The following is a 27,179-nucleotide window of genomic DNA, read 5'->3' on the forward strand; positions in this document are numbered from 1 at the left end:
AATTAGCTCTGAGTTGACATGCTGTTCTTTGTATTGTTTTCCTTGGCATGTATTATTTGTATAATAACTGCACCCTATGCCATCCGTTACTCTATACTAAATAATAATAATAATTGGTATCTCAATTTCTGGCTATATCTGACACCAACACCAGATTGACAGTTAACATAATGTCCTTTGTATTATTGTCTTTGGCATGTATTATTTTTCTAATAACTGCACTGTATTCCCTCCGTTACCCTGTACAAAATCTCTGACAGGACTAGACTATTTGGAATACTTACTAAAACAATGACAGGATGGTATAGTTTATGCTCAAGGACACTTTATTAGTGTGAGTTATTTGAAACTATATCCTTTTCAGGTGTACCGTTATCTCCTCTATTCCTGCTGGGTTTTCCAAGACCTTTGAGTGTAATGGGATGGAGGGATGCTATGTTACCGTGGTGATTCCTGGACGTGCAGAGTACCTGACACTATGTGAAGTGGAGGTATATGGATCACCGCTGGACTAAAGCCCAGGGAAACAGCGATGGATAGCATGAACTACTCTCAAAACACAGCAAATGTATTGTTGTGCTGAATATGTCATGAACAAACACTTCCATTTTTAAAAATGGAATATCTACATATTACTGAAAATACAGAATTACTGGTACACTAACAGAGATATTATTTAAACATGATTAGCTGTTGGAACAAATCAACCATTTTTCACAATGAGTGCAATTGCACTAATATTGCATGGATAGAATGTTGGAGTTGGCACCAGTTTAAACCAGTTTGCCCTGGGTTGTAAAAGGTAGGGTCGAAAACTAGCGATCTAAATACCTAACCTAGCATGCTAACTCATTTATTTTTGGTGATATAGTTGGCATGTCGTGCTGTGAAAGCTTTTCTTACATTTCCGTTGGGTGGTCCTACCTTAAAATTAATTTGAAGATGATAACAGTTATAGTTACCTATAAAAACATGCCTAAATTGATGCATACTGTTGATTTAATTCAACACTGAAATAAATGACAAAATGTTTTACAAGAGAACAGAGATCAGTATATTCACTGTGTCACGCCACTGCAACAATGTTTCTAGTGTGAATGATAAATGTAGGACAGTTGTGATTGTGTCGCCGAACTTGACGAGCAAACCCACTTTAAGCCAGGAATCCCAGGACACACCACAACAGAGACAGGGGTTTTTGGTATAGAAAAATAATCACTTTTAATACAATTCATAAAATACCATTACCAATCAGGTTTAGCGGAGGGCTACAGGCCAATAGTGGTCAGCCAATAAGGCTAGGGTCTTTGTAAGTAGGGTGAAAGGGCACACAGCAAAAAGGGCACACAGCAAAAGGCACACTGGGCATCAACGTCTAACCCGCACACTAGTTTAGGAAAAGTATAGGCACTCCATAACACAAATAGGCTACACACTAGTAGTCACTCCTATCTGACCCGCCCCCAACGCTAACACCTGTCTAGGCAGGCAGGCACACAGACAACATAAAAAGAATGTCCCTCCCGACCGAAGCAATAAAAATAAGAAAAACCAGCCAAAATAAGGCTTAGGTCAGTCAGGCTGTAACACCAGTCCACCTGGGTGTAAGGCCGGTGGAAAGTCCTCTTGCCACAGTACGGACTTTTAGTTTGGCGCACGACCAGTGTCTTTAAGTTCTTCACGGGTGGCCGGGACTCTTACTTTGACGCCTGGTTGCGTCTGTTGGCATGGGGACGATGCGGTTTCCCCAACCTGGATGACGTCACCCTCAGGATTCCCGGAAACATCAGTAGCTTGGTTTCGTGCTGCTTTCGAATCTGTGAACAACAAATACACCGTGAGCTCTCAATGTCCAACAACCACGACAGCCTACTCACACTGCAATTGATTGTTTAAACCAACGTTCCTGTGGATACGTTTGAGAGCGCCGAACAATATATCTGTTTAGATGTCTCCCAACTTGCGCTCCCTCGGGACCCAGGCGTTGCAGTCAGCGTTGTACCAGTCTGCGGTGGCAATGGCAGTGGTGCAGATAACAGCCGCGGATCCTGCAGCCCGTCGCCTTGGCTCTGTCGTGGAATCCTACATCCCGTCTCCCGCATCTCACCGCTGTAACAGAGCATTCACACGCTTCCGTTGGAATGCGTTGATCCGTCAGGGTTATGGGGTGACGTCATCCTTGGCCGAACTGAATTATGGCTCCGTTGGGTTCCCGTGCGTTGCGTTTCATGCTTTGCTTGCAGCAAGAGTTGAAGAATGTTCAACTTTTCGAGAGGCAATGCATGCGTCAGCCAATCAAATTGCATTTCATGCATAACTGACAGCACAGGCGCTAGCCAATCAGATCCCGTATATGCTCAAGTCTAGAAAGCGGCAAGCTCAAAAAAAAAAAAAGATGGCGACCAAACTCCGTAGATGGTCGTATTTGTACCCAAAAGTTGTTTGTTTGACTTTTTTTTGCTTAGATTTTTTTTAAGTTACCGAGAAATAGACACTGTACAATGTAAAAACCTCTTTATTGTAACTGAAAAATACGTCTGATAGGATTTGCGAGGTGTGTGAGCACCCTACCTAATGTTAGCATGCTACTGCTTACAAGGTAAGCAGCTTGCTAGTGACGTGATTGGTTTGTTGACCTGTCAATCTCACTATAACGTCTCTGGTATCAACAGAACCCCATGCGCCAGACTCCTCCTCCGCCATCCGTTGGCGCAACGCATTCCAACGGAAGCGTGTGAATGCTCTGTAATGCTTAATTTATGCTACTCCGAGCCCTCTCCAACAAACCTCGTACGGGAATCTCGTACGGGAAGTTAGAAAAATGAGTAGGTGCACGACAGCCTCTCCGAGGTGCTCGGAGAGGGTTCGGGGAGAGCGGTTAATGTCGGAGAGGCGTTCCCTGTGTTCGGAGGGGCGTTCTCTATGTCCGACTCCGTGAAATCGGAGTAGCATAAATTTCGCTTAAGTCTCTTTATCCCCACCTCAATTATTGTTCAGCCAATCTGTGCCGTGGCCGTCCAACCCCACTGAATGCCTACAGCTGTGTCTTATTAGGTAATCAGTGGATCAGTCTGGCCATGAGAGGGTAAAAGACAGGGCAAAAGAAAGCACGGACCCCGTGCTGGGTACTGTACAGTTCATAATACAGAGTAAACATTTTATCCCCATTGTCAAACGGGAGATAGTCCACAAAGCCACTCCTAACATTCAAGCACAAGTTCTGCATAAACCATAAACATATAAGACATCTCATAAAAACACAGGACCCACACGACAATTGCAAAACTTCTAGGATGCTCACTTCAAGTGGAGGTAGACAATATACAATTAAATTTGTCAGCGGTCCTGAGTTTTTGATTGAAGTGAACTTTTACCTAACCTTTACCTAAGGTGTCATACTGCACCTTTTGTTGCCAGCTGCACTGTACTTCTTGGATTCTACTAGTAGTTTCAGGCTTGCCTTTGGGAAGACGAGTCATCTGAATGGTGACTCTCACTTTTTTCCTCAGTTTGTCATGTCGATTCGTTTTCCATCCTACTGGGAGTCTGAGCTCTGTCCCTCTCAAGTAGTGTGTAGTTAAGATATTAACTCTTCTGCAAAAATAATCAGAACATCTGTCCTTTCAGTAAAGTTTACCTCAGATCTGGTGGGGCCACCAGTTGTCTCCAAAGTTTTCCGTTCCCTAGCTTCTAGAAATCCACCTGTGGCCCATATCCCTTGTATCACCTGTAAACAAACCAGTTGCGGAGTGTTTATTTAAGCTGGCTAACAATTTTAGTCTGCGGTTAGCATTGAATACCTGTGTCCATGTCACAGAGTGTGACAGTTGAGTTCCTAATGTGTCTGCAATTGTAAGTTTGTAGGAATCTTCAGTCTCTTATATTCTCCTCTGAGAGTCTTAGTTTGAGTGCTGGTGAGATTTTTGTTTTGGTTTGTGATATCTTCAGAAATATTTAGTCTCTTATATTCTCCTCTGATACTCAGTTTGAGTGCTGATGAGATTTTTGTTTTTGGTTAAACCTTTTGTGTGAAAGTTCTTTGCTGTGTGTTGGAATACATTTGGATTGGAAAACTGCTGCCTAATTCTTTTAATAAAAGACTAAACAGACTTTTGCTGAGTTGTGTCCCTTTCGGTGCTTCTTGCTCTGAAATGTTAACCCTTGCCTGTGTGTTGATTTTCAAACGCTGACAAGAAATCTGGAAACTGGCGTTTGTTTACTTTTATAGGCATTACAAAAATAACTCCCACATGTTTCTGCCACAGTGGTTTTCCTGGTGTGCACTGATGAAGGGGATGGTTTTTACTGGTGGACCATGATCTGATTATTATTACCCATCAGTCAGTGAATCTGTGATGTCTATTTTGTATCCAGTGTGTATTTAACACACAGGAAAAGGGATGGGACATTTGTTTACACCATTTTTTTATTTTTATTTCATTCATTTAGAGTGACACACATTTTACGATTTGAATTATTTAAGACTTTATATTAACACTTTATATGATTACTCAGCAATTATTACATAAAGTCAAAGTCAAAGTCAGTTTTATACGGTCACACACGACACACAGCAACACACATGTGCATTTTAGGGTGGCGACACAGGACACACACACACACACACACACACACACGCACGCATGCCGAAGAGGTCGCAGTGAAATGTATCCTCTGCATTTTCCCATCCTGGGCTGTCCTTCCTCCAGCCAGGCGCAGTGGGAAGCGTTTATGGCGCCTGGGGACCAAGTCAAGTGATCATGTCCGTCTTGGTCAGGTACGGGCAGGAGAGTGTTCTGTTCTTCTGCTTGTTTTTCTGTTGGGGTTCGTAGTGGAGGAAAGCCCTTGTGAACACGGGGATAACATGCAAACTCCACATAGAATAATAGATTTCAGATAATTCAGTGATCCAATGACTGTCTTCTAGGTCTGCAGTGGATGGTTTGTGTTATCTGCTGGAGCACCACTGGGCTTTAGTCTAGTGGTGATCCATGCACCTCCACCTCACAAACCTATTTATACACAATTTGCAATATCATGCACTCCACAAAAATGTCAAATTGGGTGGTAACCTAACACACCACCTACACCGGGTAACTGTCTCCTATCTTATTTGACGGAGTTGCCAACCCTAAACTCAGCTCCATTCAGTTTCTCTGAGCAGCTTTCTCCTCTGTTGGTGATGACCACAGAGTCTCCTATGTATTTTCTCAGCAGATCAACTCCTCACCACAGGGTGTCATGATAAGCAGTGTGTGTGCAGGAGCCACTGTATCCATGACAATATCTATTACCATATGGTGGTCCGTTCCGACTCGGATTTTTCCACGAAGAGCAACATTATGAACTATTAGGAGAAACAGGGAAGAATAATTAGATATTCTGGCAAAATACATTAGCTGGATTTCCATCCAACTTTTTACCATTCGAATAAGAAATCCTGACTAGGGACGTTTGAAATTCTCATAAAATCTTTTAATTTACATTTTATTCAATAGAGGGCAGTGGATGTACTCACTATTCGCATAAATTTGCATTTGTTCATCAAGTGTTCCCATTAAAGGCCCTGACAACCTTGCGTTTTGATCCCACAGCAGTTAAAGACTTCTCCCTTGTGTAGGAGAGTGTCCATTTTTTATTTGCATTACACAGCTGGAGGAAACGCACACTGATTCGCATTTTGTTTTGAATTTAAATGAATCCGCATAAATGAGTTTGATGGAAACCCTGGTATTGTTAGTTCATGTGTACGAAAAGTATGTGTTTCCCATTCTGTTTCAGCTTCTTTATTATCATGTGACTGTTTCATTGTTATATTTTTCGTTTTTTTCTTGCCTTATCTCCAAACACAGTTGTCACGATATCGATACCATTCTAGAATTCACCAGACCAGCTCTTTTTTAAAGGCATTTTTAATTGCTTATGTGTGTGGGGAAATTATTATGTCTATAATGGCGAAGTTTAAGAGTGTTGTTTGCCCTTCGGCCCAGCTTTACTACATGCCAGAAGTGTCATTTTCCTGCAGAGAAGTTTAGCTACATGCCAGACCAGTAAGTTAAACCCAAGACAATTGTATTTTCCTCTAAACTTGCTGACACTTCACAAAATGGCTCGAAATGTGAATTGGCTCATGTTAGTAGACTGTTTAATGCCCAGTCACTACTAAGCTTGGAGCCATGTTTGCTTCTAATGTTTAAAACAACAATCGGTAGAAATATTCAACAAGTTAGTGACACACTGAACATGTTTTGTAGGGCTACATGTTACAAGCTTGCCATTCACCACAAGCTTGCTTGTTAAAATTGGCAAATCTCTCATGAACCAACAGGTCACGAGAAGACAACAGAGAAAACTACAAGTCCATATGATAACCTTGAGTTAAAACATTTTTTTCCCTGGCTGGAAATATCGACACTATTTTGTCCTCAAAGCTGAAAGTGGGAAGAACATAACAGTGCAGCGCATCTTATGGCTCCCCGCAGTGAAAATACTGTCATTATCCAGGGACTCCATGTCAAATTTTATGAAGCATTGGCAAGACCAACACCAGACCAAGACCAGACCTACACAGACATCCAGTTAGCTAAGGTTAATGTTGGTTAGCTAACCTGTTAGTATTGCTTGCCTACTAACATAATGAAAAAGGAGGACTGTGATAACTGGGATGATCGTGTGGGGATGAAACACAAGCCCCTGACCGAAACATGTTTGTGACAGTTTAATTGAAGTTCCAGCGTGAAGTGTGAGTAACATCTGTTTATTAACAAAGCAAGTTTGGCTCACTCATACAACATTCACACAGCATATGTAAACTAGAATATGGATTTCCTGAAGGAAATACCAGTGCATGCAATGCAAAAGGTAAGAATTCTAAATACATTTCCTGATGGAAATACCAGTACCATTACCAAAAGAAAAGTAGAAGTGGTTGCTAGGTTGTTGCTAGGGTAATTGAGGTGGTTGCTATGCTGGTTGCTAGGGCGTTGCTAGGTAAACATATTGGTTGCAATGGTGGTTGCTAGGTTGTCATGGTAATTTAATTGGTTGCTAGGGCGTTGCTAGGGTAGTCATGGTGGTTGCTATGGTAATAGAAGTGGTAGCTTTGCTGGTCATAGTGGTTGCTACGGTGGATGCTAGGTTGTCATCATAGTAGTGTTTGCTAAGTTGTTGCTATGGTAATTTAGGTGGTTGCTATGGTAATTGAAGTGGTTGCTATGCTGGTTGCTAGGGCGTTGCTAGCCATAGTGGTTGCTAGGTTGTCATTATAGTAGTGGTTGCTATGTTGTTGCTAGGGTAATTTAGGTGGTTGTTAGGGCATTGCTAGGGTAGTCATGGTTGTTGCTATGGTAATAGAAGTGGTTGCTATGCTGGTTGCTAGGGAAGTCATGCTGGTTGAAAGATTCATCTGAGAGACTGTTGCAACAAACCTTGTGTTCATATTTGTCATATGCTCTAAGTAGGCTTACAAGTAAAAAGATGCAATTTAAAATCTAATATACATAAGTAGTTAACGTGCTAACGCCAGTTTGAAATGGTAGGTTGCTTTTGATATGAGACTGTACTTGGTAGGAAGATACCACAGACACAGATATAACAAATTCTATTTGCATCAAACAGAAACTCGTCACATTTCGCTGTTTCATAAAATCGGGGGATCTGTATTAACGCATTTAGGCAGAGAATACATACAATGAAACACGTATACACAACAATACATGCGTGGTTATTAACCTTATAAAGAAAATATTATCGTGTTGTTAACATAAAGTTCTTGGGAACCAGTATTTTCAAGTCCCAGCTGTTCCAGCTGTATTTAAAGTGCCAGCGTTCCGACAGGCCGCAAGTGTCGGCCTGCTTCCGCGATAATGTCCCTGCCCGTTTCAGGAACAATCCCGTGTGTAACAGTAATCCAAAACGTTATCCACAAAAACGAACCCAATCCTCTTCTAACTCAAAAATCGCAAGGCATTACCATGCGTAAAACAGGAACAAAAAAGAAATATCGCCCTTCTCACCGCTTCCTTGAGAATAACCTCAGTGGAAAATGTAAACAATAAACATAAATAAAGGAACAAAACTAGTTTGAAACAAAAATAGGCCTTTTGCTGTCTAAGTTGTCTCAGATAATTCATAAACCTTAGCTTGCCGCCACTACTCCATTCAAACACATTCCCACCACCCATGGACGGATTAAGAAACCACGGGCCCCTGGGCCTGGACATGTTGAAGGGCCCCCCCCACCCTCCGCGGAAAAAAATGTGTGCGCCCGCAAAACACGCACGCACGCACACGCACACACAAACACAACCAATGTGTTGGATTTTACGGTCGAATTACGTAGATACTTTGGCTATTGTACTGTAACAGGTCAAAGTTTACTCCGTAACATCCACCTTCGGTGAGGTGTGCACTGCCCTGCTATTGTTTCTGACATTACATGTGACAGGGCAACAGCCGAGTGATTCTTTTCCAAATTGAAACTGATTAAGACCTACCTGAGGGACAGCATGGGGCAGGAGAGGCTGAATGGGCTGGCTATCCTGTCCACTGAAAAATCAAATCATGCATCACCACTTTTATGTTTGAAAGGCGTCGTTCGGCAGGTGTAGCCTACTGTGCCTGCTTGTAGGTCTTGACTTTCAGATTCTGCGCCTAAACTAGCTATATCGTATCGTCTCATCACATGATCAAATAGAGACTTGACATTGGACAACAAGATACATATTACCCAGCAATCATCATTGCATATCTGTATATGACAAAAATAACAAAGAAAATGAGAAATTATTAATTTAATTGAATCGGTTTTTTAATAGTTTCTATATCATTTTGTTATAGATTGCTACTGACGATTTCCCCCTAAAAATGATGAAAACCATGACAGAGACAGGTTTGCCATTTTGAGGGGATAAATAGCATAAGGTATCCTCAGTGGTCCCAAAAAAGTCATGCTTGATCACTAGCGCATTAAACTAGCTTTTTCTAGCACAGCACAGGTACACTCAATTAAAGCCATTAGCAAATTAATAAAATACACGTTTTTCAACCACAAATAAGAGATACATAACAGCGACTTCACACAGAGGCTCTAGCCCAGGGGCCCCCTGAGCTCATGGGCCCCTGGGCCTGGGCCCGGTAGGCCCGTTTGTTAATCCATCCCTGCCACCACCCCCTTTTGAGCGTTCACCTGCCTTCAGTCAACCCAGGAGCGTCTCTAGTTAAAGTGCTAGCCTCCTAATTTGAAGGCTTAGGTGGTTGCTACTCATCCCATTATTCTAGTCATATGGGGTCATGTACTTATATATATATATGGCTAGACTGGATTTATGTCCAGCATACATATAAAAAGGTACCGGAGAGCCTTTAACTGACTTCTCAGTACCTATATCAAAACACCTAGTTTATGTGACCATCACACAGATATCTGCTATATTTTTGCTAATGCACTGTAAAATATAGACTTCAATCTTTTCAAAACTTGTTGTCCTTTACTGAAACATTACAGGCTATTTTACCTGCTTCGTAATAGTCATTTTCTGAATGCCTCTTTGAAGGGGTAGAGTTATATGTATGTGTTTTTTTTTTTTTTTAAATAGATGAACAGGTCAAGAAGGTAAATCTTAAGATTAAGGGAGACCCTTTTTATTGAGTTCCATTGACAGCCTACATGGAAACAGTCAACATGCTAATGCCAACTTCGAAACTGTGGACAGCTCTCTCCCTCTCCTTATCGAAGGGGTGTGGCCCACGAGTCATTTCACTGTCTAATCAGAAACTTTCTGAACATTTTCTCAGAGTAGACAGCAATAAGACTGAGTTGTTCACCTTCCTCTCAGATGCTCTGCTCAGATGGCTTGATGTTGTGCAGGAGGATAAACAGCTTGTTTTCACAGATGATGTAGCAGTCCGCAGCAAACCACCCCTAGCTGATCTGTCCTAAATTTCTCCATGCACACACGAGGAAGCTGATACCCGCATGTTATTACATGTGGCTCATGCCTCAAAAAATGTTCACCAGAGAATTATGATCCAAACTGTTGATACCGATGTTGTGGTTTTGGCGGTGGCAGCAGCTTAAGGTCTAAAGCCAGCGGATGAGCTTTGGTTGGCATTTGGTACTGGAAAAAGTTTTCGATACGTAGCAGCCCATGAAATCTCAGGTGGACTTGGACCTGAGAAGCCATGTGCTCTTCTTGTGCTTCATGCATTGACTGGCTGTGACACAGTATCAAGCTTTGCTGAGGAAAAACTGTTTCCCTGAGATAAGGATCCACTTCTGCACAAACTGCACACTGTTTATTGATTGATTGATTACTTGTCCCTGAGAATTCTTTATAATTAAAGAATAAGGAAGAGTAGATAGTTATCTTGACCCCAAAGATAAGGAACCAATTCTTGGTGGCAAAAGCATGACCAAACTTTCCCACCCCTAAGCAGACTTGCAGAACCCGTGTTTCATGCATTGACTTGCTGTGACACAGTATCAAGCTTTGCTGGGCATTGGAAAAAGACTGCATAGGCTGTTTGGGCTGTCTCTCCCGAGCTTACAAATGCCCTGTTAGAGCTATGTTCAGCCCCACATGACATTCCACAGGAGGTAATGGCCACAAAAGAAAGGTTTATCATCCTGCTCTATGACTGAGCCAGCACATCCACAGAAATAGACCATGTTAGAAGGAAATAATTTGCGTAACGGCACAATGTGCAGTCAATCCCCCCAACAAAGGCTGCCTATAAGGATTATGTTAAGCGGGCAGTCTACTAGGGAGGCCATGTGTGGGGTCAGATGCGGGTATCTACACCAGAGCTACCTTCACCCTGTAAATGGGGCAAAGACATCTGAGGGTAATTATGAACCATTCTGGACATGCCTACCAGATGCAGGGCAGTCCAGCTATGAAATTGTCTCCTGTAAATGTAAGAAGGGCTGTGTTAAGAAGTGCAAGTGCAAAAAAGCTGCCTTAGACTGCACAGCCCTCTGTTACTGTGACTATATATTTGGACAGTTCATATTTTCACGTATAGACCTAATTTCTACTAAATTGCCCTATAAAACAGAAGGAAACTTTCTAGTAGGCTTAATGTTAGAGTGACCATCTCTAGATTATGCTGACCAACTTTCGGTGGTCACAGCAGCTGCTTTACAATAAATCTCATATTTTCATAAAGGATATACTGTAATTTCTTACAACACCTAATTGATTAGAAGGGTTATGGACCGGAGGAACCGACCTTGATCAAGGACTTTCACCAAAGGGACCCAAGGGCCTTGTCTGGGACACCTGGTGCCGTCCGTGTGGAGGGGTTCTGAAGCTCTGTTTCTGTATCTTGGACCGTTTTAAATGTTGTATGGGTTTCTGGGTTTTGTGTTGAATGATTGTATTTCTTCCTGATCTGTGAGTGCAGGTTTATGCCCTGGGTTGATTTTTGCTAACAGTTCAACACGACAGTTTGACCAAGGATTTATAGCATGATCTCAGATTACACTGATTAAGCCATGTGTACTGGATAAGGTAAAGAAGAGGTCAGTGTGTTTTTCATATTGGAACATACTTATTTACATACATACATACATACATACATACATACATACATACATGCATACATACATACATTCATACACATATACATACATACTTATAGTTTGACTCAAAACTGTCACCTGAAAAAACTTCTTAGATACTGTAGAGTTAGTTTTGCTGACCAATTTATCCAATTCCCCAATTGGTGAAGCCATTATCAATTTAAAATAATTAATAATCAATATTATCCCATGATCAAACTGTGAATCTTTCCGCAGATAGGCTTTTTTCATCTTAATAATTGAATGTTTCAAAATACACTGTTGATCCATATGGCATGCAATGCAATGTCTTGCTTTTAACTAATTGATGAATTTATTTTATTCCCTCTTAGAGAACGTGGCTTTGAGGGGGGTGGCTACAAAGTCAAGCCTTTGTGCTGATGAGAAGGAACAAGGAAATGTAATAACAAAACAATAACAAATTTGCAGGTTGTGTATATAAGACTGCACTCCCCGAGTCTGAACATTGAATCTGCCAACCGGAGAGGTGAGTGTGTGGTGTTGTAGTATGTGTTAAAAACTAAATAAACTTGTCAAATGAATATTTATATTTATTATTCCTTTTTTATTATTATGTATTGTATATTTGCATTTATTTTATACCAGTTATTATTGTATATATTAATTCTGTGCAGTTTCTGAATGTCTAAAGACACTGTAAATATGTATTGTGCCACAGCTAATTTTTTTAATCCGAGCATAAGTATTTGTATTTTAGCAAAATAAAAAAGCTCTCGCTGTTGGGTTCACCAGAACAGTGTTTGGCATTTGCCCTGTAATTTTAACATCATACTGAGGCAATAATAACTACTTACTAATCGAGAGTGAGGTCATGTCAGGAAATATCAAACTGAGGCTTTGGCGTATCGACCGAGCGTTAGCGAATATCAGAATCAGTACCACACTAACTATACATTATTGTTTTCTTTACAGCCAGGATGAGGGTGATTTTGTCTCTTTGCTTTCTTCATTTACTTGGACTGACAGTTCTGGCTGAATATCAAGGTAAACCACAGCTTTGATTGGTTGTGAGATGCCACATTACACATGACATCTGTTCTGTATACAGAATGCATATGTTCAGATGGGTGAGAAAGGTGAGAGTGTCATGTTACAATGGAACTGGTAAAAACATATCGTGTCATTACTGGATGTTCGCATTTCACATCTGATACTTATCTAATTCACAATGTAAAATTCTATATGGTAAAGACTAAAATAAAAATAAAATGAAGAATAAATATATTATAAAGAATATTTTTGCATTCATTTCTTTATAGCAATTATAGCATTCGTTGCATGATACTTAGATACTGTACAGTTAGTTTTGCTGACCAATTTCTCTAATTCCCCAATTGGTGGAGCCATTATCCATTTAAAATAATTAATAATCAATATTATCCCATGATCAAACCATGAATCTTTCTCTGGTGATCTACCGCAGATGGGCTTTTTTCATCTTACAAAATTGAATGTTTCAAAATACACTGTTCATCCATATGCAATGTCTTGCTTTTAACTAATTCATCGATGTACTGTATTCCCTCTTAGAGAATGTGGCTTTGAGCAGGGTGGCTACACAGTCAAGCCTTTCTTCTTTGGGATTTGCCTTAACAAAGAAAAGAAAATAAGATACGCTGTTGTTGTTCAAGTCATATTCATTTTTTTTTTACAGGTAGAAATGTAGCATTGTATGGAAAGGCCACCCAGTCAGACCTGATTGGACACCCCCATTCAGGGGAAGGTAATGCCCAAAATGCCATAGATGGAAATCGTGACCCACATTTTTATCATGGATCTTGCGCTCATAGTGATGCACAGACTAATCCCTGGTGGAGGGTTGATCTACTGAGGCAGTACACTATTACTTCAGTGGCCATCACCAACAGAGGAGACTGCTGCGCTGACAACATCAACGGAGCTGAGATTCGTATTGGCAGCTCCCAGCGGGACAATGGGAATCAAAATCCACTGTAAGATTCTCATTTGATCTAGTTGTTAACTGACTGAAAGTGACTGGGACAAAGGGTTAATTCAGAATTTCTAATGCATAAGCTCACGGTCAGTTTCAATGAGCAGCTGCAAATGTAAAAACAGTTTATTAGCTTATTGTATACTGACAAAAGAAAGTGATAGTGAATATTGTTTACTCTTCCGCCTCCTTCCCCTGATATCACTGTATTGCAGTATGTGGTTTGTAAAATCAATATGTCTGAGAGAACTGCTTCACTGAGGTAACAGTGTTTTTTGTGATTTTTTTAGGTTTTAGGTACAATATTCCCTATACCCTTGACCCAAACTACATGTTCATTTTGTAACATGTTGCACTGTTATGCAAGGAGAACACTGTATTCAGTAATTAATCAACCAATTAATTAATTAATTAAATCAATAAGAAGAGATATTCGGTCCTGGCATGCTTGTCAAAGCGATTAATCATGATAAGGCAAACTCAGACAAGGTCCTTTATTTTCATGTAATGATGCTGAATATTTGACATGTGTACACAAAACACTATAACTTGACTTCACTTTCAGGGCAGGGGTTATATCCTCTATCCCAGCTGGGAGAACCCTCACCTTCAGCTGGGATAAAGGGGTGGAGGGCCGCTATGTTAATGTTATTGTGCCGGGAAACAACAAGTATTTGGCACTTTGTGAGGTGGAGGTGTATGGCTATCCAGCACCAAATGGTAAGCATTGTCTTTGTAAATATAGCACACATATCACAACATACATAAAATATTTAGGTTTTTATAACATTTATAATAGATTCATGAAAAAATGTAGCTTTATTGAAACAATTTTGCACATGTCTTTGTCAAGACTGAAAAGCTTTAGAACAATTAAAATTAATGTAAAATATAAACATCATTTTTTAGTGTCCCCATACTTCATCAGATTTTTCGGTAAATGAAATGGAAGATGAATCTAAGTACATTTGTTGTTTAAGATCAAGAGGCATTTTACTTTACTTTTTACTTTACTTTTACCTGTCCACTAAACACATACAGTATACTTTTCTGCACATGGTTAAAGCTGTCCAGAAAACAAGCAAAGCTAATCTGATGTGACGTAAGCATAGGAGCAGTATATGAGGGTTGAGTAACCTCGTTGAAAATAACTGAATTGCCAAAAAACATACTCAACCACTTCAGACAGGACATGTTTTTAACTGTACATAATTGTTAGCCTAGTTGCTCATTTGTCATTGTTCTTTCATTGTTTCCATGCAGGTGAGAATGTGGCTTTAAGAGGGAAAGCAACTCAGTCAGACCTTTGGGGAAATAGTTTTGCATACAATGCCATTGATGGGAATCGTGACGGCATATATGCCCATGGTTCCTGTAGCATCACAGAAGCTCATCTCAACCCTTGGTGGAGAGTGGATTTGCTCCAAAGATATAAAGTCTTCTCTGTGATAATCACCAACAGGAAGGATGCTCTTCCCAGTAGACTGAATGGAGCTGAAATCCGAATTGGAAATTCTTTGAACAACAATGGCATCAACAACCCCAGGTAAGAATTGGTATCTCAATTTCTGACTATAATCTAACACCAACACCATATTGACACCAAAGTAGCTCTGAGTGGACATCGATGCTGGACATCGTATTGTTGTCCTTGGCATGCATAATTTTTCTAATAACTGCACCCTATGACATCCGTTACTCTCTACAAAGGACTAGACTATTTGGAATACTTACTAAAACAATGAGAGGATGGTATAGTTTATGCTCAAGGATCCTGTATTAATGTGAGTTATTTTTAACTATATCCTTTTCAGGTGTGCCGTAATCTCCTCTATTCATGCTGGGTTTTCCAAGACCTTTGAGTGTAATGGGATGGAGGGACGCTATGTTACCGTGGTGATTCCTGGACGTGCAGAGTACCTGACGCTCTGTGAGGTGGAGGTATATGGATCACCGCTGGACTAAAGCCCAGGGAAACAGCACAGGAGGAGACAAGCCATCGGTACACCAATATTCTTGTATTTGTTTATTTTGGCATCACATTTTATATCTCTCCGTCATATGAAATTCCTCAGCAATGTTTGGGTGTCTGATTAACAAAGTGAAGGTTATGCCTATCTCTCTGTGTGTCTCTCTCTCTCCTACCTGTAAGTACATAGTCTAAGTGTAATGATTTCCATTTCTCCAGGGAGTGCTGGATATTTCATATTGAATTATTGGGCTCTGTTGTGTGATGAATCAAAGCCAATTAAAGAATGAAATGCACTCCTGTGTGGTTTTGAGTTCACATTCTACAAATACACATGAATGGTTCATTTCACAAGCTTGAGTGGAGCAGTTCCTATCCCTACTGCTCAGAGGTGACTTTATCTCTTGAAAAAGTAACAGGACGCAGTCCAGATGTAGCAATGTGCTTTAAGAGCTTTTGTACATGTCAGCTTACACATCATTTTCTTTGTCTAGGTCTCAGCGCAGCTTCACAAGTAAATACATGCTGATGTGCCCATTTACCTCTCTTTGACATGACTGTCAGCTCAGCAGATATGCAAGGAGATAAGCCAAAGGAGAGTGGGTCAGAGGTCAAATTAATGTCAACACACTGCTTGGGATTTTTACAGCCAGAACCCTAACTCCTGAACCTACCTGAAAATGTATTTTGTCTTGCTCACCTTGACCCTTGGGTTGATCTACTGAATTGGTTAATCTACTGTCAACTTTCACTAGACAGAAGACTGGTATAGAGAAATATTGCAGCAGACATTCAGAAGCTAAGTGAGCTTCACAATGATTATACAATGGCTTCTTTTAATGACATTGGCCTCTATCTGTCTAATAAGGAGAAACACAGAGCTGGGGTCTGAAAAGCAGCCAAGAGTTGCTGTCTTCATGGCAAGTCAGCCTTCACTGATGTCTCTCTTCACTGTTAACTTAGACAGCTACTATTGTCAGCTGCCCGGTGGATTATGGCCACTGCAATTCATTGTCAACATCAGTTTCATATAATCACTATACCACAGTAGTCATAACAGATTTGTAAACAATTCCCATACTGTCTTTATAACATGAATATTAAGCATTTTCCTCAAATAAAGTGGTTTCTGTTTTGTGTATTTCTATTAGAGCACAGACTACTTTCATTGCACAGGGACACCCTCTCACCTACAGATGAAGTACTGAGATGAGACAATGGAGTAATAATCGCATGTTAATGCATAACACAACTAGGCTTTTTACGTCTATGGCTATCCCCCGTTTACGTCTATGGTTATCCCCCCCCACTTTTGTCTAATTAAGAACAAAAACACTATTCTGTGATCCACATTGAAATTCTGAGGCTAAACTCTTGGCTGGTGTCCAAGTTGTAAACTGTATAGCTGGAGGGCTTGGCATTCACATACTTAATAAATACCCCACACTGAACCCTGCACAGAGTTGCCAGCCTCATTCTGAGAACAAACCTTGACACACTTTGACAAAGACCTGCATACGTGTGTGACGCTTCCCTTTCCGAAGTTCTTAGTTCTCAGTAATTGAAATGCCGAAGACACACTGTCTGTGGTGTGTGTTTCTTTACTCCTGGGATACATGTGTTAAGGCACAAACAACGGAGCTCTGTTGAGGGCTATTTGAAAGCAAACACTTTATTGGTCAGAAGAGACAGGCTCTGGCAGGCTGAGCCTCAGGGAGTATATGGACCCTGCCCCATGCATGTTAAAATCAGCCATACCACATCCATACCCTTATACACACAGACACACACACACATACACACACAGGAGCCATATGCTCTGTCGACAGCCTGAACAAGACAACAATAGAGATATCACACTATGAGGTAGGTTTGATGTCTTCTTCTGGTAGTTATAGCATCTTGAGTAGTTATTAGCTTAGAGGAAAACAAAGAAATGGGTATGGTACAGTTTTTTGCTATCTTCTTTGTTCATACCAGCTTGAATGCAAAGGATATTTGAATGTATTTGCTGTATCCTTGCTCCTGGAATCCACATTTATTTCAGTGCTTTCAGTGATCATTTATATTTGCTTCTAATAATGACACTTAGGCACTGTATAAAAAGCATTACTGTTTCATGTTGAGTGAGATAATTATTGTAAAATGAATGATTCATCATGGCTGTAGTGTGAGAAGACATTGTTCAAATTCTTTAAAACAAATCTGTGCACCCATAATAGTGGTTTGATTCTTCTCCTAGAATGAAGGTATTGTGTTTGCTCCTTCTGATGCTTCTTGTGGGAGATGGCTTCTGTGTTGCTGAAGCCTCTGCATTAGGTACAGTTATTGTGTTTATTCAGCTGTTTTGAGGCATTTCTCCAAAGGATGAAGCACTAAAGTCATATAATAGTATAATAGTCATATAATAGCCATGATAAAATATTGAAGTCACTTTGACCCACTTGCCCATGATTTCAGTGAACGTGGCTATGAGAGGCAAGACGATTCAGTCATCCACGTTCAACAGTTCCACTGCTGCCAAGAAGGCCATCGATGGGAACCAAAGCGGGATGCCCCAGGACGGCTCCTGTGCGCAAACAGAGGCTGAGACCAACCCCTGGTGGAGGGTCGACCTGCTGGAGTCATACAGAGTCACAACCGTGACCATCACCAACAGAGAGGACTGCTGTGCTGAGAGGATCAACGGAGCTGAGATCCGCATTGGGAACTCCCTGGAAAACAACGGCAACAGCAACCCAAGGTACCAGCTGATTATATGGAGTCATGAGCATGGTTTCCTCAGAAATGTCTTTTTGTGTTTTTTCTCTTATTTATTACTTTAAATTGCCGTGTTTGTCAAAGATGACAACACCAATGTGGAATGGTGATGCTTTTAAATCCCATCATAACTGAGACAGGGAAATTGAATCATGACCAAGTGTGTTTAAATATATACAAATTATAAATGTCTCTTATATGCAAATTGTTGCCCTTCTTACCATCCTGAACAGGTGCACGGTGATCTCCTCCATACCAGCAGGGGGAGCCAGCACCTTCCAATGCAATGGGATGGAGGGCCGTTATGTGAATATATTCAGCAGGGGGTACAAGCAGCATCTGACTCTGTGTGAGGTGGAAGTAAATGCCGTGCCTGTTCCTGTCGGTATGGAGTTGCCAAATATTACAAAACTAAAAATTCAGAGATCCCATCTTAACTAAGATGAATTAGTTTACATTTCAGCTTTCTCTTATACTCATTTAGAGGTTGAGCCAACCACCCTTAATGGACTTGAAATGATTGATCCCCTAGGAGGTAAAGTAATGGAATTATGTGATGTTCCATTGAATATTCATTGCTATTTAATGGCGGCCCAAATATGTACAGTATAATAATAATAGTTAAACATGTGGCAGTATACTTAGACATTGTATATCATTTCACAGTATATAAACTGTGTTGTTTGTCTCTACTCTCTCACAGAAAATGTGGCTTTGAATAAACAGGCGTCTCAGTCATCGCAGTACAACTACTTGGGCAGTCCAAATAATGCTGTGGATGGCAGGCGTAACTCCAGGTACAGTGAGAGGTCCTGCAGTCTCACGAAAACTCAAACCAACCCCTGGTGGAGAGTGGACCTGCTGAGGCCTCACAGTGTCACCATGGTAACCATCACCAACCGAGAGGACAACAACCCCGGGATGATTGACGGGGCGGAGATCCGAATCGGGAATTCCCTGGAGAACAACGGGAATAACAATCCACTGTGAGGACAATGTATTTCGTGTTTTACATGAATCCTCTGGCTTAATGTCTTGTTGTGTCTCAGTAGTGTTCCACTCACTAGTAGTTACTTTAAAAATCTGTCTTGAACAACTAGACACATACGACAACCATAGCAGAACACCTTTACTCTTTACCCTTTACACCTTAACTGTATCACACTTGCCTCCTCTTGCAGATGTGATGTCATATCCTCCTTCCCTGCGTGGGAATCTAAGACGTTTTACTGCAGGGGGCAGCTTGGTCGCTACGTGAACATCTTTCTGCCCGGTTGTGACAAACATCTTGCACTGTGTGAGGTGGAGGTCAATGCAAAACCTGAGCAAGGCCAGTAGAAATGTTTTTAAATTAAACTTGGACAAAACAACTGTATTCTTCCACAGAAATATTATTTAAACAATATCTTGTCTCTTAGGGGAGGAAAGTAAGGATGAACCACCAAAGCCTGCAAAAAGAAAAGCAGACACTAAATGCCCTAACACTAAAATTGTGATTGGTAAGACATGAACTTCAGTTTGACTTTTAAATACATTTAAAAAAAACTATATGTAAGATGACTGATTCAAGTTGGAGACACAGCAGACACTTGTAATAAAATACTAGTAATACACAGCTCCATACCTGATGGTAACTCTTGCCCCAGTGCTTATAATGGTATCTCCTATGGTGCTACCCATATGATGACCTCCTGTAAGAGAACGCAGCCACAGGAGGGAGCGCAACCCAGTCGTCTCAGCTGGACGGCCTCGGGGGTGCCAACAACGCCATCAACAGAAACAGGAGCTCCACCTACTCAGAGGGGTCCTGCAGCCACACCAGAGCTGAGATCGACCCCTGGTGGCGGGTCGACCTGGGAAATGTCCACAATGTCACCTTTGTGACCATCACCAACCGCGGGGACTGCTGCTCTGACAGGATCAGTGGAGCAGAGATCCGTGTTGGCAACTACCTCGACAATGAGGGCAACAGCAACCCACTGTGAGAAAGTCCTGGGGTCATTCACACAGACCTATAAACTAACAGATTATTTATTTATTCGTTTGTTTCTTTGTTTAGCTAAGTTTGTTCATTAGTTTGTGCCAGTAATGTTTTTGGATTCTGTGTAACAATAATTTAGGAATTTATGTATGCATGTTTTAAAGGTAGAGTCTGTGATTTTAATCTCATACATTTTTGTCCAATTCAGCTGATTGCTCCTCACGGTCCTCTAGCTGTCTGTGTTGTTAAAAATCCCACAGTCCTGGCTCTTTAATTCTGAAACAAACATAGTGGCTTGGACCAAGTCGTAAACAATCCCAGTCAATCAAGACTGAGCTTCAGGAGCATGGATAGCAGGGGTGTAATTTGATTGGCTGTTGAGCTTTAATATCAATAACATTTCGTGATACCGGAACCAAATCGCAGACTCTGTCTTTAAACTCCACAGTGTAAATTGTATTGATTGATTACATTTACTAATGCCATATAATGCTTTACATGGAATAACTACTGTTATATTAAATTGTATCCCATTATAATACATAATACAAATATATAATGAGCCATTTTGAATGCACACATTGTTGACTATTGCCCCTAGGTTTAGGTGAATCACCACTGTTTCCTTCTGTAGGTGTGCAGTGATTCCTTACATCCCAGCTGGCCAGATTAGGACTTTTGAGTGTGGTGGGGTGGAAGGTCGCTATGTCAACATAGTGCTCCCTGGCCGAGAGAAATACCTGACCCTCTGTGAAGTGGAGGTGCATGCCAGCACTTTTCAACCAGGTGGGCTGGTCTTAACATTACCTTTTCCATTCCATTTTCTGTTGTAGTATCAGTTTTCATCACATTGTTATTATTTCCATATTCAAAATGCATGTTTTCATAAATCTTTCGTTAAGCCATATAATGAAAGCAGCGAAGATAGTGTACCCAAATGTTTACCCGGTGAATATACATGTCTGCTGTTTGATTTCATTGAATCTGAAATTCTGTGGCCTTGTATTACCTCAATCAGTGACTCCTTCTGCGGTACCTGACATGCCCCCCAACCCTTACCGGACATGGCTGTGGGCCCCTTGGCAAAAACTGCGTCACCCTGTGGCTCGGAGTGGTATGAATACCTTTTGATTTTGTTGTGTGTACAAGGAGGCATTTAGCATAACTATCCATCCATTGTGATTGCAACACAGTAATTAGCCCAGTAGCATCTGACTGGGATCAAGTCCAACTAATGTAATATCTTTTTGCGTAAATCGTACTGAATAGAAACAGTATATGTTAAGACCTTCAAAAAGGTTCTGTATGTAAAAGTAGTAGTTGCCTAATAGTAGTTGTAGTTGGACAGAAAGGATTATACTTAATTTTTTTAAAGTTATAACCAATATAATTAGATTCATAGCACAAACAAATCTCGCCTCTGTGAAGTTTAAAATCTCTCTTTCACTATACCTATGTCTCTCTCCCTGTGTATCTCCCTGTGTATCTGTCTGTCTGTCTCTCTCTCTCTCTCTCTCCTTCCTTCATACCACCTGAAGATAACGTTGCAGTGAAGGGGAGAGCCACCCAGTCCTCTCAGTTCAGTCGTCTGACCCACGCTGAGAATGCCATCGATGGGAGTCTGGACGCCGAGTACCTGTCTGGCTCATGTGCCCACACCCGGCTCCAGTCTGACCCCTGGTGGCGAGTTGACCTCATGGCGGTGCACAGGGTGGTGTCCGTTACCATCACCAACAGAGAGGACTGTTGCGAGTGGAGGCTTGATGGGGCCGAGATACTCATCGGGAATTCACTGGAGAACAACGGCAACAGCAACCCAGTGTAGGTGAAGTAGATACCAGCGGTGCTATAGATTCTCAGTCAGGACTTAGTTTCCACATTGATCATGTTTATGATTTGACATATATAACTGGTAAGTGTGTGTATATATCCATAGTTCGTATGCCATATGTGTTTTTTGCAGGTGTGCTGTTGTTTCATCCATCCCTGCTGGAGAATCCATAACCTTCCACTGTCAAGGAATGGAGGGAAGATACGTCAACATCATCCGACCTGGATGCTTCAAGTTCCTCAGTCTGTGTGAGGTGGAAGTCCACGCAAGCCCTGTGCCTGGTGGGCAGCCCATACCACTGCTTCTGGCACACTAGGGGCTTTCAATCAACTCATTAGGATGCACTGTAACGTCTTCAAATGAAGTTACACGCTTTGTTACAGTGTCTGTGATCTTCATTGTATTACGAAAGGCCTTGGAATGCTTATATACATTTGCATTTACATTTAGTCATTTAGCAGATGCTTTTATCCAAAGCGACTTACAAAGGACATTATATCATTGCCCTAGACATTGGAGGGACCTTGCTTTATGCATAGTCATGACCAACAGTACTCGGTCACCCTCTGTATCATACAACACTTACTGGACAATGGAGTCAAATGAAATTGTATGGATTTGGGTGTAGTTTTGGCATACAATGATGCAAACTGTGTGCATATTTGCTCTTTAGGAGTGACTCAGCTGAATACTGTGGAGGATTATGAAGACAACCCCTTGGAAACACAATGCCCTGATGTCCAAGTGCCTGGTAAAGTGTTTTAACACATATGATATTCTATGGTCAGATCAGATTCAAAATGCAATTCAAATGTATCATGTATATGTTCTAAATCTTATCGGAATATGGTTCTGAGATTGTTCCATTTGTTAGGGAATGGTTATAAGATAGTTCTCAGTGTCTTGAGACGTATCTGTCGTGTGAAATTTAAACCTAGAGAATATTGCTTCCCGGGGAAAAGCTGCCCAGTCCTCTCAGTATGACCACCTTGGAAATGCCAGGAATGCCATTGATAAGACCCGAAATCCACTGTACCACATTGGTTCCTGCTCTCACACTAAGTGGGAAAGTGACCCCTGGTGGCGGGTTGATCTAATGAGGACGCACAAAGTGGCCTTTGTGACAATCACCAACAGAGGGGACTGCTGTGCTGAGAGGATCAACGGAGCTGAGATCCACATTGGCAACTCCCTGGAAAACAACGGCAACAGCAACCCCCTGTAAGTCACTACAGTGTAAAACAAAATGCTATATCATTCTCTTTCCATTTAATCTATTCAATGTGAAGTCAATAGGTAGACTATAAATACTGTATAAATATCTACTGATAGATTTGTTATTAAATAGTACCTCTGTAAAACTGTTTTTCTCAAAAAATTACACATTTAATACATATCAGATCTGATAAACATTGACTACTATGTTGTGGGCCTTTTGGACAGATGTGCTGTTATATTGGAGATGAGAGATGGAGACTCTGCAACCTTTCAGTGCCATGGTATGGAGGGTCGCTATGTCAGTGTCATTCTTCCTGGAAGAAGGAGATACCTAACCCTGTGTGAAGTAGAAGTCAACAGTACTGGAGAGGATGCTCATTTATAAAGACATCTCAGAACTGTGGAGTTTTTCCACGTTAGGGCCTTTCTGGCAAATTAATTACCTTGATATTGGAATGGTACCATTGAATTATGTGTACTGTCCATAATGGGGCAAAAAACAATAAAATGAATTTAAACCCTTCCACATGTGATTTGTAAACAAACACTCTCTCTCACTTCCACACACACAGTGATACTAAGGTGTGAAAAGTAATCGTGGCTAAATGTTGTACAGCGCTACTCTTTACCAGTAGGTGGCAATAAATTGTTCAGTGAGACACAAAGAAAATTTCAAAAGAAGAAATGAAATGTTCTAGTTTCAGTTCTGTGGAGCCAGCGACAATAAGCAACCGTACGCGACAATCGGCGGCAATATGGCGACGAAAGCGTCAAACTAAAAGTGCGCGACAAACTTTTGTTTGAAAACCCGGTTTGACAAATGTTTCAACGTTCTGCACGGCGTATGCATGTTGTTCTGCTAACTAGGCTACTCTAGATACATACACTGCATATTGCATCTGCGAGTTTGGTAATTTTAGCACACTCATCTTACAAATAACCATGGAATGAGATGGTATTATTAGATACATAACATTTAGTTTATTAGGTACACAATACTATAGATCACCACACCCAGTAAGTTGCATTTCACATAAAAAAAAGGTTTTATTTATACTGCTTGTGAGTTGTATAATACCCTATACATTACTAAATAAATTGAGCCAATAGACTGTGTTTAATATGAATAGGCAGAACAGAGTTGTGAGGTGAACTTTCCATACTAATGACCCATTTCAAATATATATGTATACATATTGTTAACACACACACACACACACATACAGAAATACATGTGTGCCATATTTATTTACAACAGTGGTGGCTGGTGAACAAATGGAAAAAAAACGTCCTTTTAAAAAAAAACATTGAGGAGGGGTCAGCCATAATCTCCCCAGCTCACTTCAGAGGCCTGGAGTCGTGCAGGTTCTGGAGCAAGGGGAAATTGCAGCCAATCACCCTCTCAGTAGAACGAATGATATGCAGCAATCTGCTCATGTCTTTGGCAGTGGGTGCAGAGTACCACATGGTAATGGAGCAGGTTAGGATGGACTCAACGATGACCTAGTATACGTGTGTGACTCAACTGGGGTTTTTATACCCTGCTACCTTTGATAGCCCATCCAGTTAAATTAAAATGTTTTCATTGAATAATTAAAAACGAATGCATAAGCTCTTATTTTGAAAACAAAAGATTTCCGTTATTGTTACTGGTTTCACGCTGCTTGTCGTTTCCTTTTGTGAGGCACATGAACACAGTGAAGGGCTTCAGGTAAATAAAAACATTTTTAGAATTCGCAATGCAAATGAAACTGTGACGTTCCATTAATTGATTTTCCTGATAAACTGCTGACGCCTCTCGGGTAGCATACACATCATCTAACGTTGGTTTACTCTCATTTTAGAATGAGCTGGCCTAATGTTACTCAAGTTATATTACCACCTCAGCACTTTCACTCGGTAGACTTTTAGCTAATTGGCTTTTTTTATTGACGTAAAGCTGTCAACTTTGCAGTTCTTTAATAACTTTCCTCGTCCTTTCAATTGACAGCCTATCTTTGGAATGCAAACATATCAAGACCTAATTCTGCAAGTAAGTGGAGCCAAGGCTTTGCGTAAAGGTACCAAAATACAAACCCTTTGGAGTGGCTATGGCGAGATAGTGAGAATTCATTTGGAAAACTGTGATCGTCCGTCTGTGGTCGTCAAACATGTGAAGTTTCCACAGGAGTCTGCACATCCAGGTGGATGGAATACCGACAGGTCTCACCAGCGAAAGGTGCGGTCTTATCAGGTGGAGACATATTGGTACCAGAACTATGCCACCAATGATCGTTGCCGTGTTCCCGTTTGTCTTGTGGCTAGATCTTTTGGGGATGAACAGGTGATTGTTTTGGAAGACCTGGATGTGGCGGGATTTGATGAGCGAAGGAATAGTGTGAGCGATGATGAGATCAAGGCTTGCCTCGGTTGGCTTGCCAACTTCCATGCTTTCTTCATGGGGGTTGAACCAAAGGGATTATGGCCCATAGGTACATACTGGCACCTGGAGACCAGACCCGATGAGCTGGAGGTCATGTCAGACCAACCACTGAAAAAATCTGCGGGGGAAATAGACAGGATACTTAACAGTTGCCACTTCAAAACCATTGTGCACGGGGACGCCAAACTGGCCAACTTCTGCTTCTCTGGGAACGGGAATAGGGTGGCAGCAGTGGACTTTCAGTACGTGGGGGGAGGCTGTGGGATGAAGGATCTTATTTATTTTCTTGGTAGTTGTATGAATGACAAACAGTGTGAGAAGAGAGTTCCAGACCTGCTGGACTACTACTTTTCTGAACTGAGGGCAGCTGTGGACGAGCAAGTGAATTTCAAGGACCTGGAGGCAGAGTGGAGGGAGATGTTTGCATTCGCATGGACTGACTTTCATCGTTTCATGCTTGGATGGATGCCCGGGCACCATAAGAATAATAGGTACAGCAGGAAGCTTACCCAAGATGTACTGACTAAGCTGAAACAAAAGCACTCAAAATGAGGCTTTCTTTTATTTTTTGCCATGTACACACCATTCATGATTTAATGATTAAATATGCATTCATTCAAGTCAGCCATTTGTTTGTATTTATTTTTATTATTATTATTTGTTCTTCGGTTTGGGCTCAAAGAAAATATTTGTTGTCTTTATCTTGGGTGTGCTAGTTAAATACTGATGACATGATTAGCCTACATAATGCAGCACAAAAAAAGCGTTGTTGGCAGAGACTACGTCTAATCCTGCATTTAACTGGTATTGGCATGACACTGGCCACCAGACATTTGTTCTATGGTTAATATTTGCTTTCTTTATTGGTTAATGTGTTTTATATGGGTGGTTTCGACAGTAAGATTTAATGCCCAGCATGTGTATCTTAATTCTTTTTTTTTAAATGGTTGTCATAACCACTGTAATTCTAGAGTTTTGCAGCTTGAATTTATTATGATGCTATTATTGGCTGGTCTCTTTGAATTGCTTTATTTCCTGATTGTTGTTCAAGGTCTAAACATTCACAAAGCTCCAGACATGTTGTGGGTGCTAGGACATACCCATCGCAATCTGAACTGTTTAGTGTTTCTAAAACTCTAATGGTAGGGCAAGATGCTTACAAGCCCTTTTGGAGAGTAGTTTGAAGGAAGTAAATACGATTAGTTGTATAATACAGTAAGTTACAGTAATCTCAATACAATTAATTAATTTCTCCAAAAGACCATAACACATTCAGTGTCTCTTTACAAAATGGCAGGCTGTATAAATGCCCCAAATCTTTTGAGAAGAGTTATAAAAACATAGTTTGGGCATTTACACAGGTTTATGAAATCCAAACAAGGAAACTCATTGAGTTTGTTTTGGCGTCGCCAGATTCAACCATTTGTAGCCGCAGATACAAT

The 27,179-nt window shown here is 41.0% G+C and overlaps 3 protein-coding genes and 1 long non-coding RNA gene across 5 annotated transcripts in view; 3 read left to right on the plus strand and 1 right to left on the minus strand.

The window, feature by feature from the left end:
* Positions 1 to 15,821, plus strand: part of LOC105897628 (fucolectin-6-like) — a 34,597-nt gene extending 18,776 nt beyond the window's left edge. The window contains exons 1-6 of one of the 2 annotated variants that reach the window (XM_031575930.1): positions 12,052 to 12,071; positions 12,518 to 12,589; positions 13,260 to 13,557; positions 14,122 to 14,276; positions 14,820 to 15,102; positions 15,371 to 15,821. In XM_031575930.1, coding sequence (XP_031431790.1) covers positions 12,523 to 12,589; positions 13,260 to 13,557; positions 14,122 to 14,276; positions 14,820 to 15,102; positions 15,371 to 15,521 — 954 coding nt within the window. In that variant the 5' untranslated portion in view covers positions 12,052 to 12,071; positions 12,518 to 12,522 and the 3' untranslated portion in view covers positions 15,522 to 15,821. Of the gene's footprint in view, positions 1 to 12,051; positions 12,072 to 12,517; positions 12,590 to 13,259; positions 13,558 to 14,121; positions 14,277 to 14,819; positions 15,103 to 15,370 lie in introns of those variants that run through there. The other variant, XM_031575929.2, reaches the window with a different exon arrangement.
* Positions 15,822 to 17,171: 1,350 nt separating this feature from the next.
* LOC122133276 lies at positions 17,172 to 18,173 on the minus strand. The gene is made up of 2 exons (XR_006152667.1): positions 17,970 to 18,173; positions 17,172 to 17,835 (listed from the first exon to the last, which is right to left on the minus strand). It is a non-coding gene; the product is annotated as an uncharacterized LOC122133276 (long non-coding RNA).
* LOC105897598 lies at positions 17,976 to 23,841 on the plus strand. The gene is made up of 14 exons (XM_012824549.3): positions 17,976 to 18,268; positions 18,519 to 18,670; positions 18,770 to 18,820; positions 18,989 to 19,271; positions 19,467 to 19,615; positions 19,704 to 19,784; positions 19,984 to 20,266; positions 20,901 to 21,052; positions 21,285 to 21,380; positions 21,805 to 22,087; positions 22,230 to 22,378; positions 22,771 to 22,848; positions 23,036 to 23,318; positions 23,541 to 23,841. The coding sequence occupies exons 1-14, from the start codon at positions 17,976 to 17,978 to the stop codon at positions 23,698 to 23,700; spliced, it is 2,493 nt and encodes an 830-aa protein (XP_012680003.3). The 3' UTR covers positions 23,701 to 23,841.
* A 1,036-nt stretch (positions 23,842 to 24,877) lies between these two features.
* On the plus strand, positions 24,878 to 26,357 carry pkdc (protein kinase-like domain containing). The gene is made up of 2 exons (XM_042709109.1): positions 24,878 to 25,026; positions 25,306 to 26,357. The coding sequence occupies exon 2, from the start codon at positions 25,318 to 25,320 to the stop codon at positions 26,287 to 26,289; it is 972 nt and encodes a 323-aa protein (XP_042565043.1). The 5' UTR covers positions 24,878 to 25,026; positions 25,306 to 25,317; the 3' UTR covers positions 26,290 to 26,357.
* Positions 26,358 to 27,179: the final 822 nt, after the last annotated feature.

The sequence above is a fragment of the Clupea harengus genome, chromosome 11 (genome assembly GCF_900700415.2).
Source record: "Clupea harengus chromosome 11, Ch_v2.0.2, whole genome shotgun sequence".
Taxonomy (NCBI): domain Eukaryota; kingdom Metazoa; phylum Chordata; class Actinopteri; order Clupeiformes; family Clupeidae; genus Clupea; species Clupea harengus.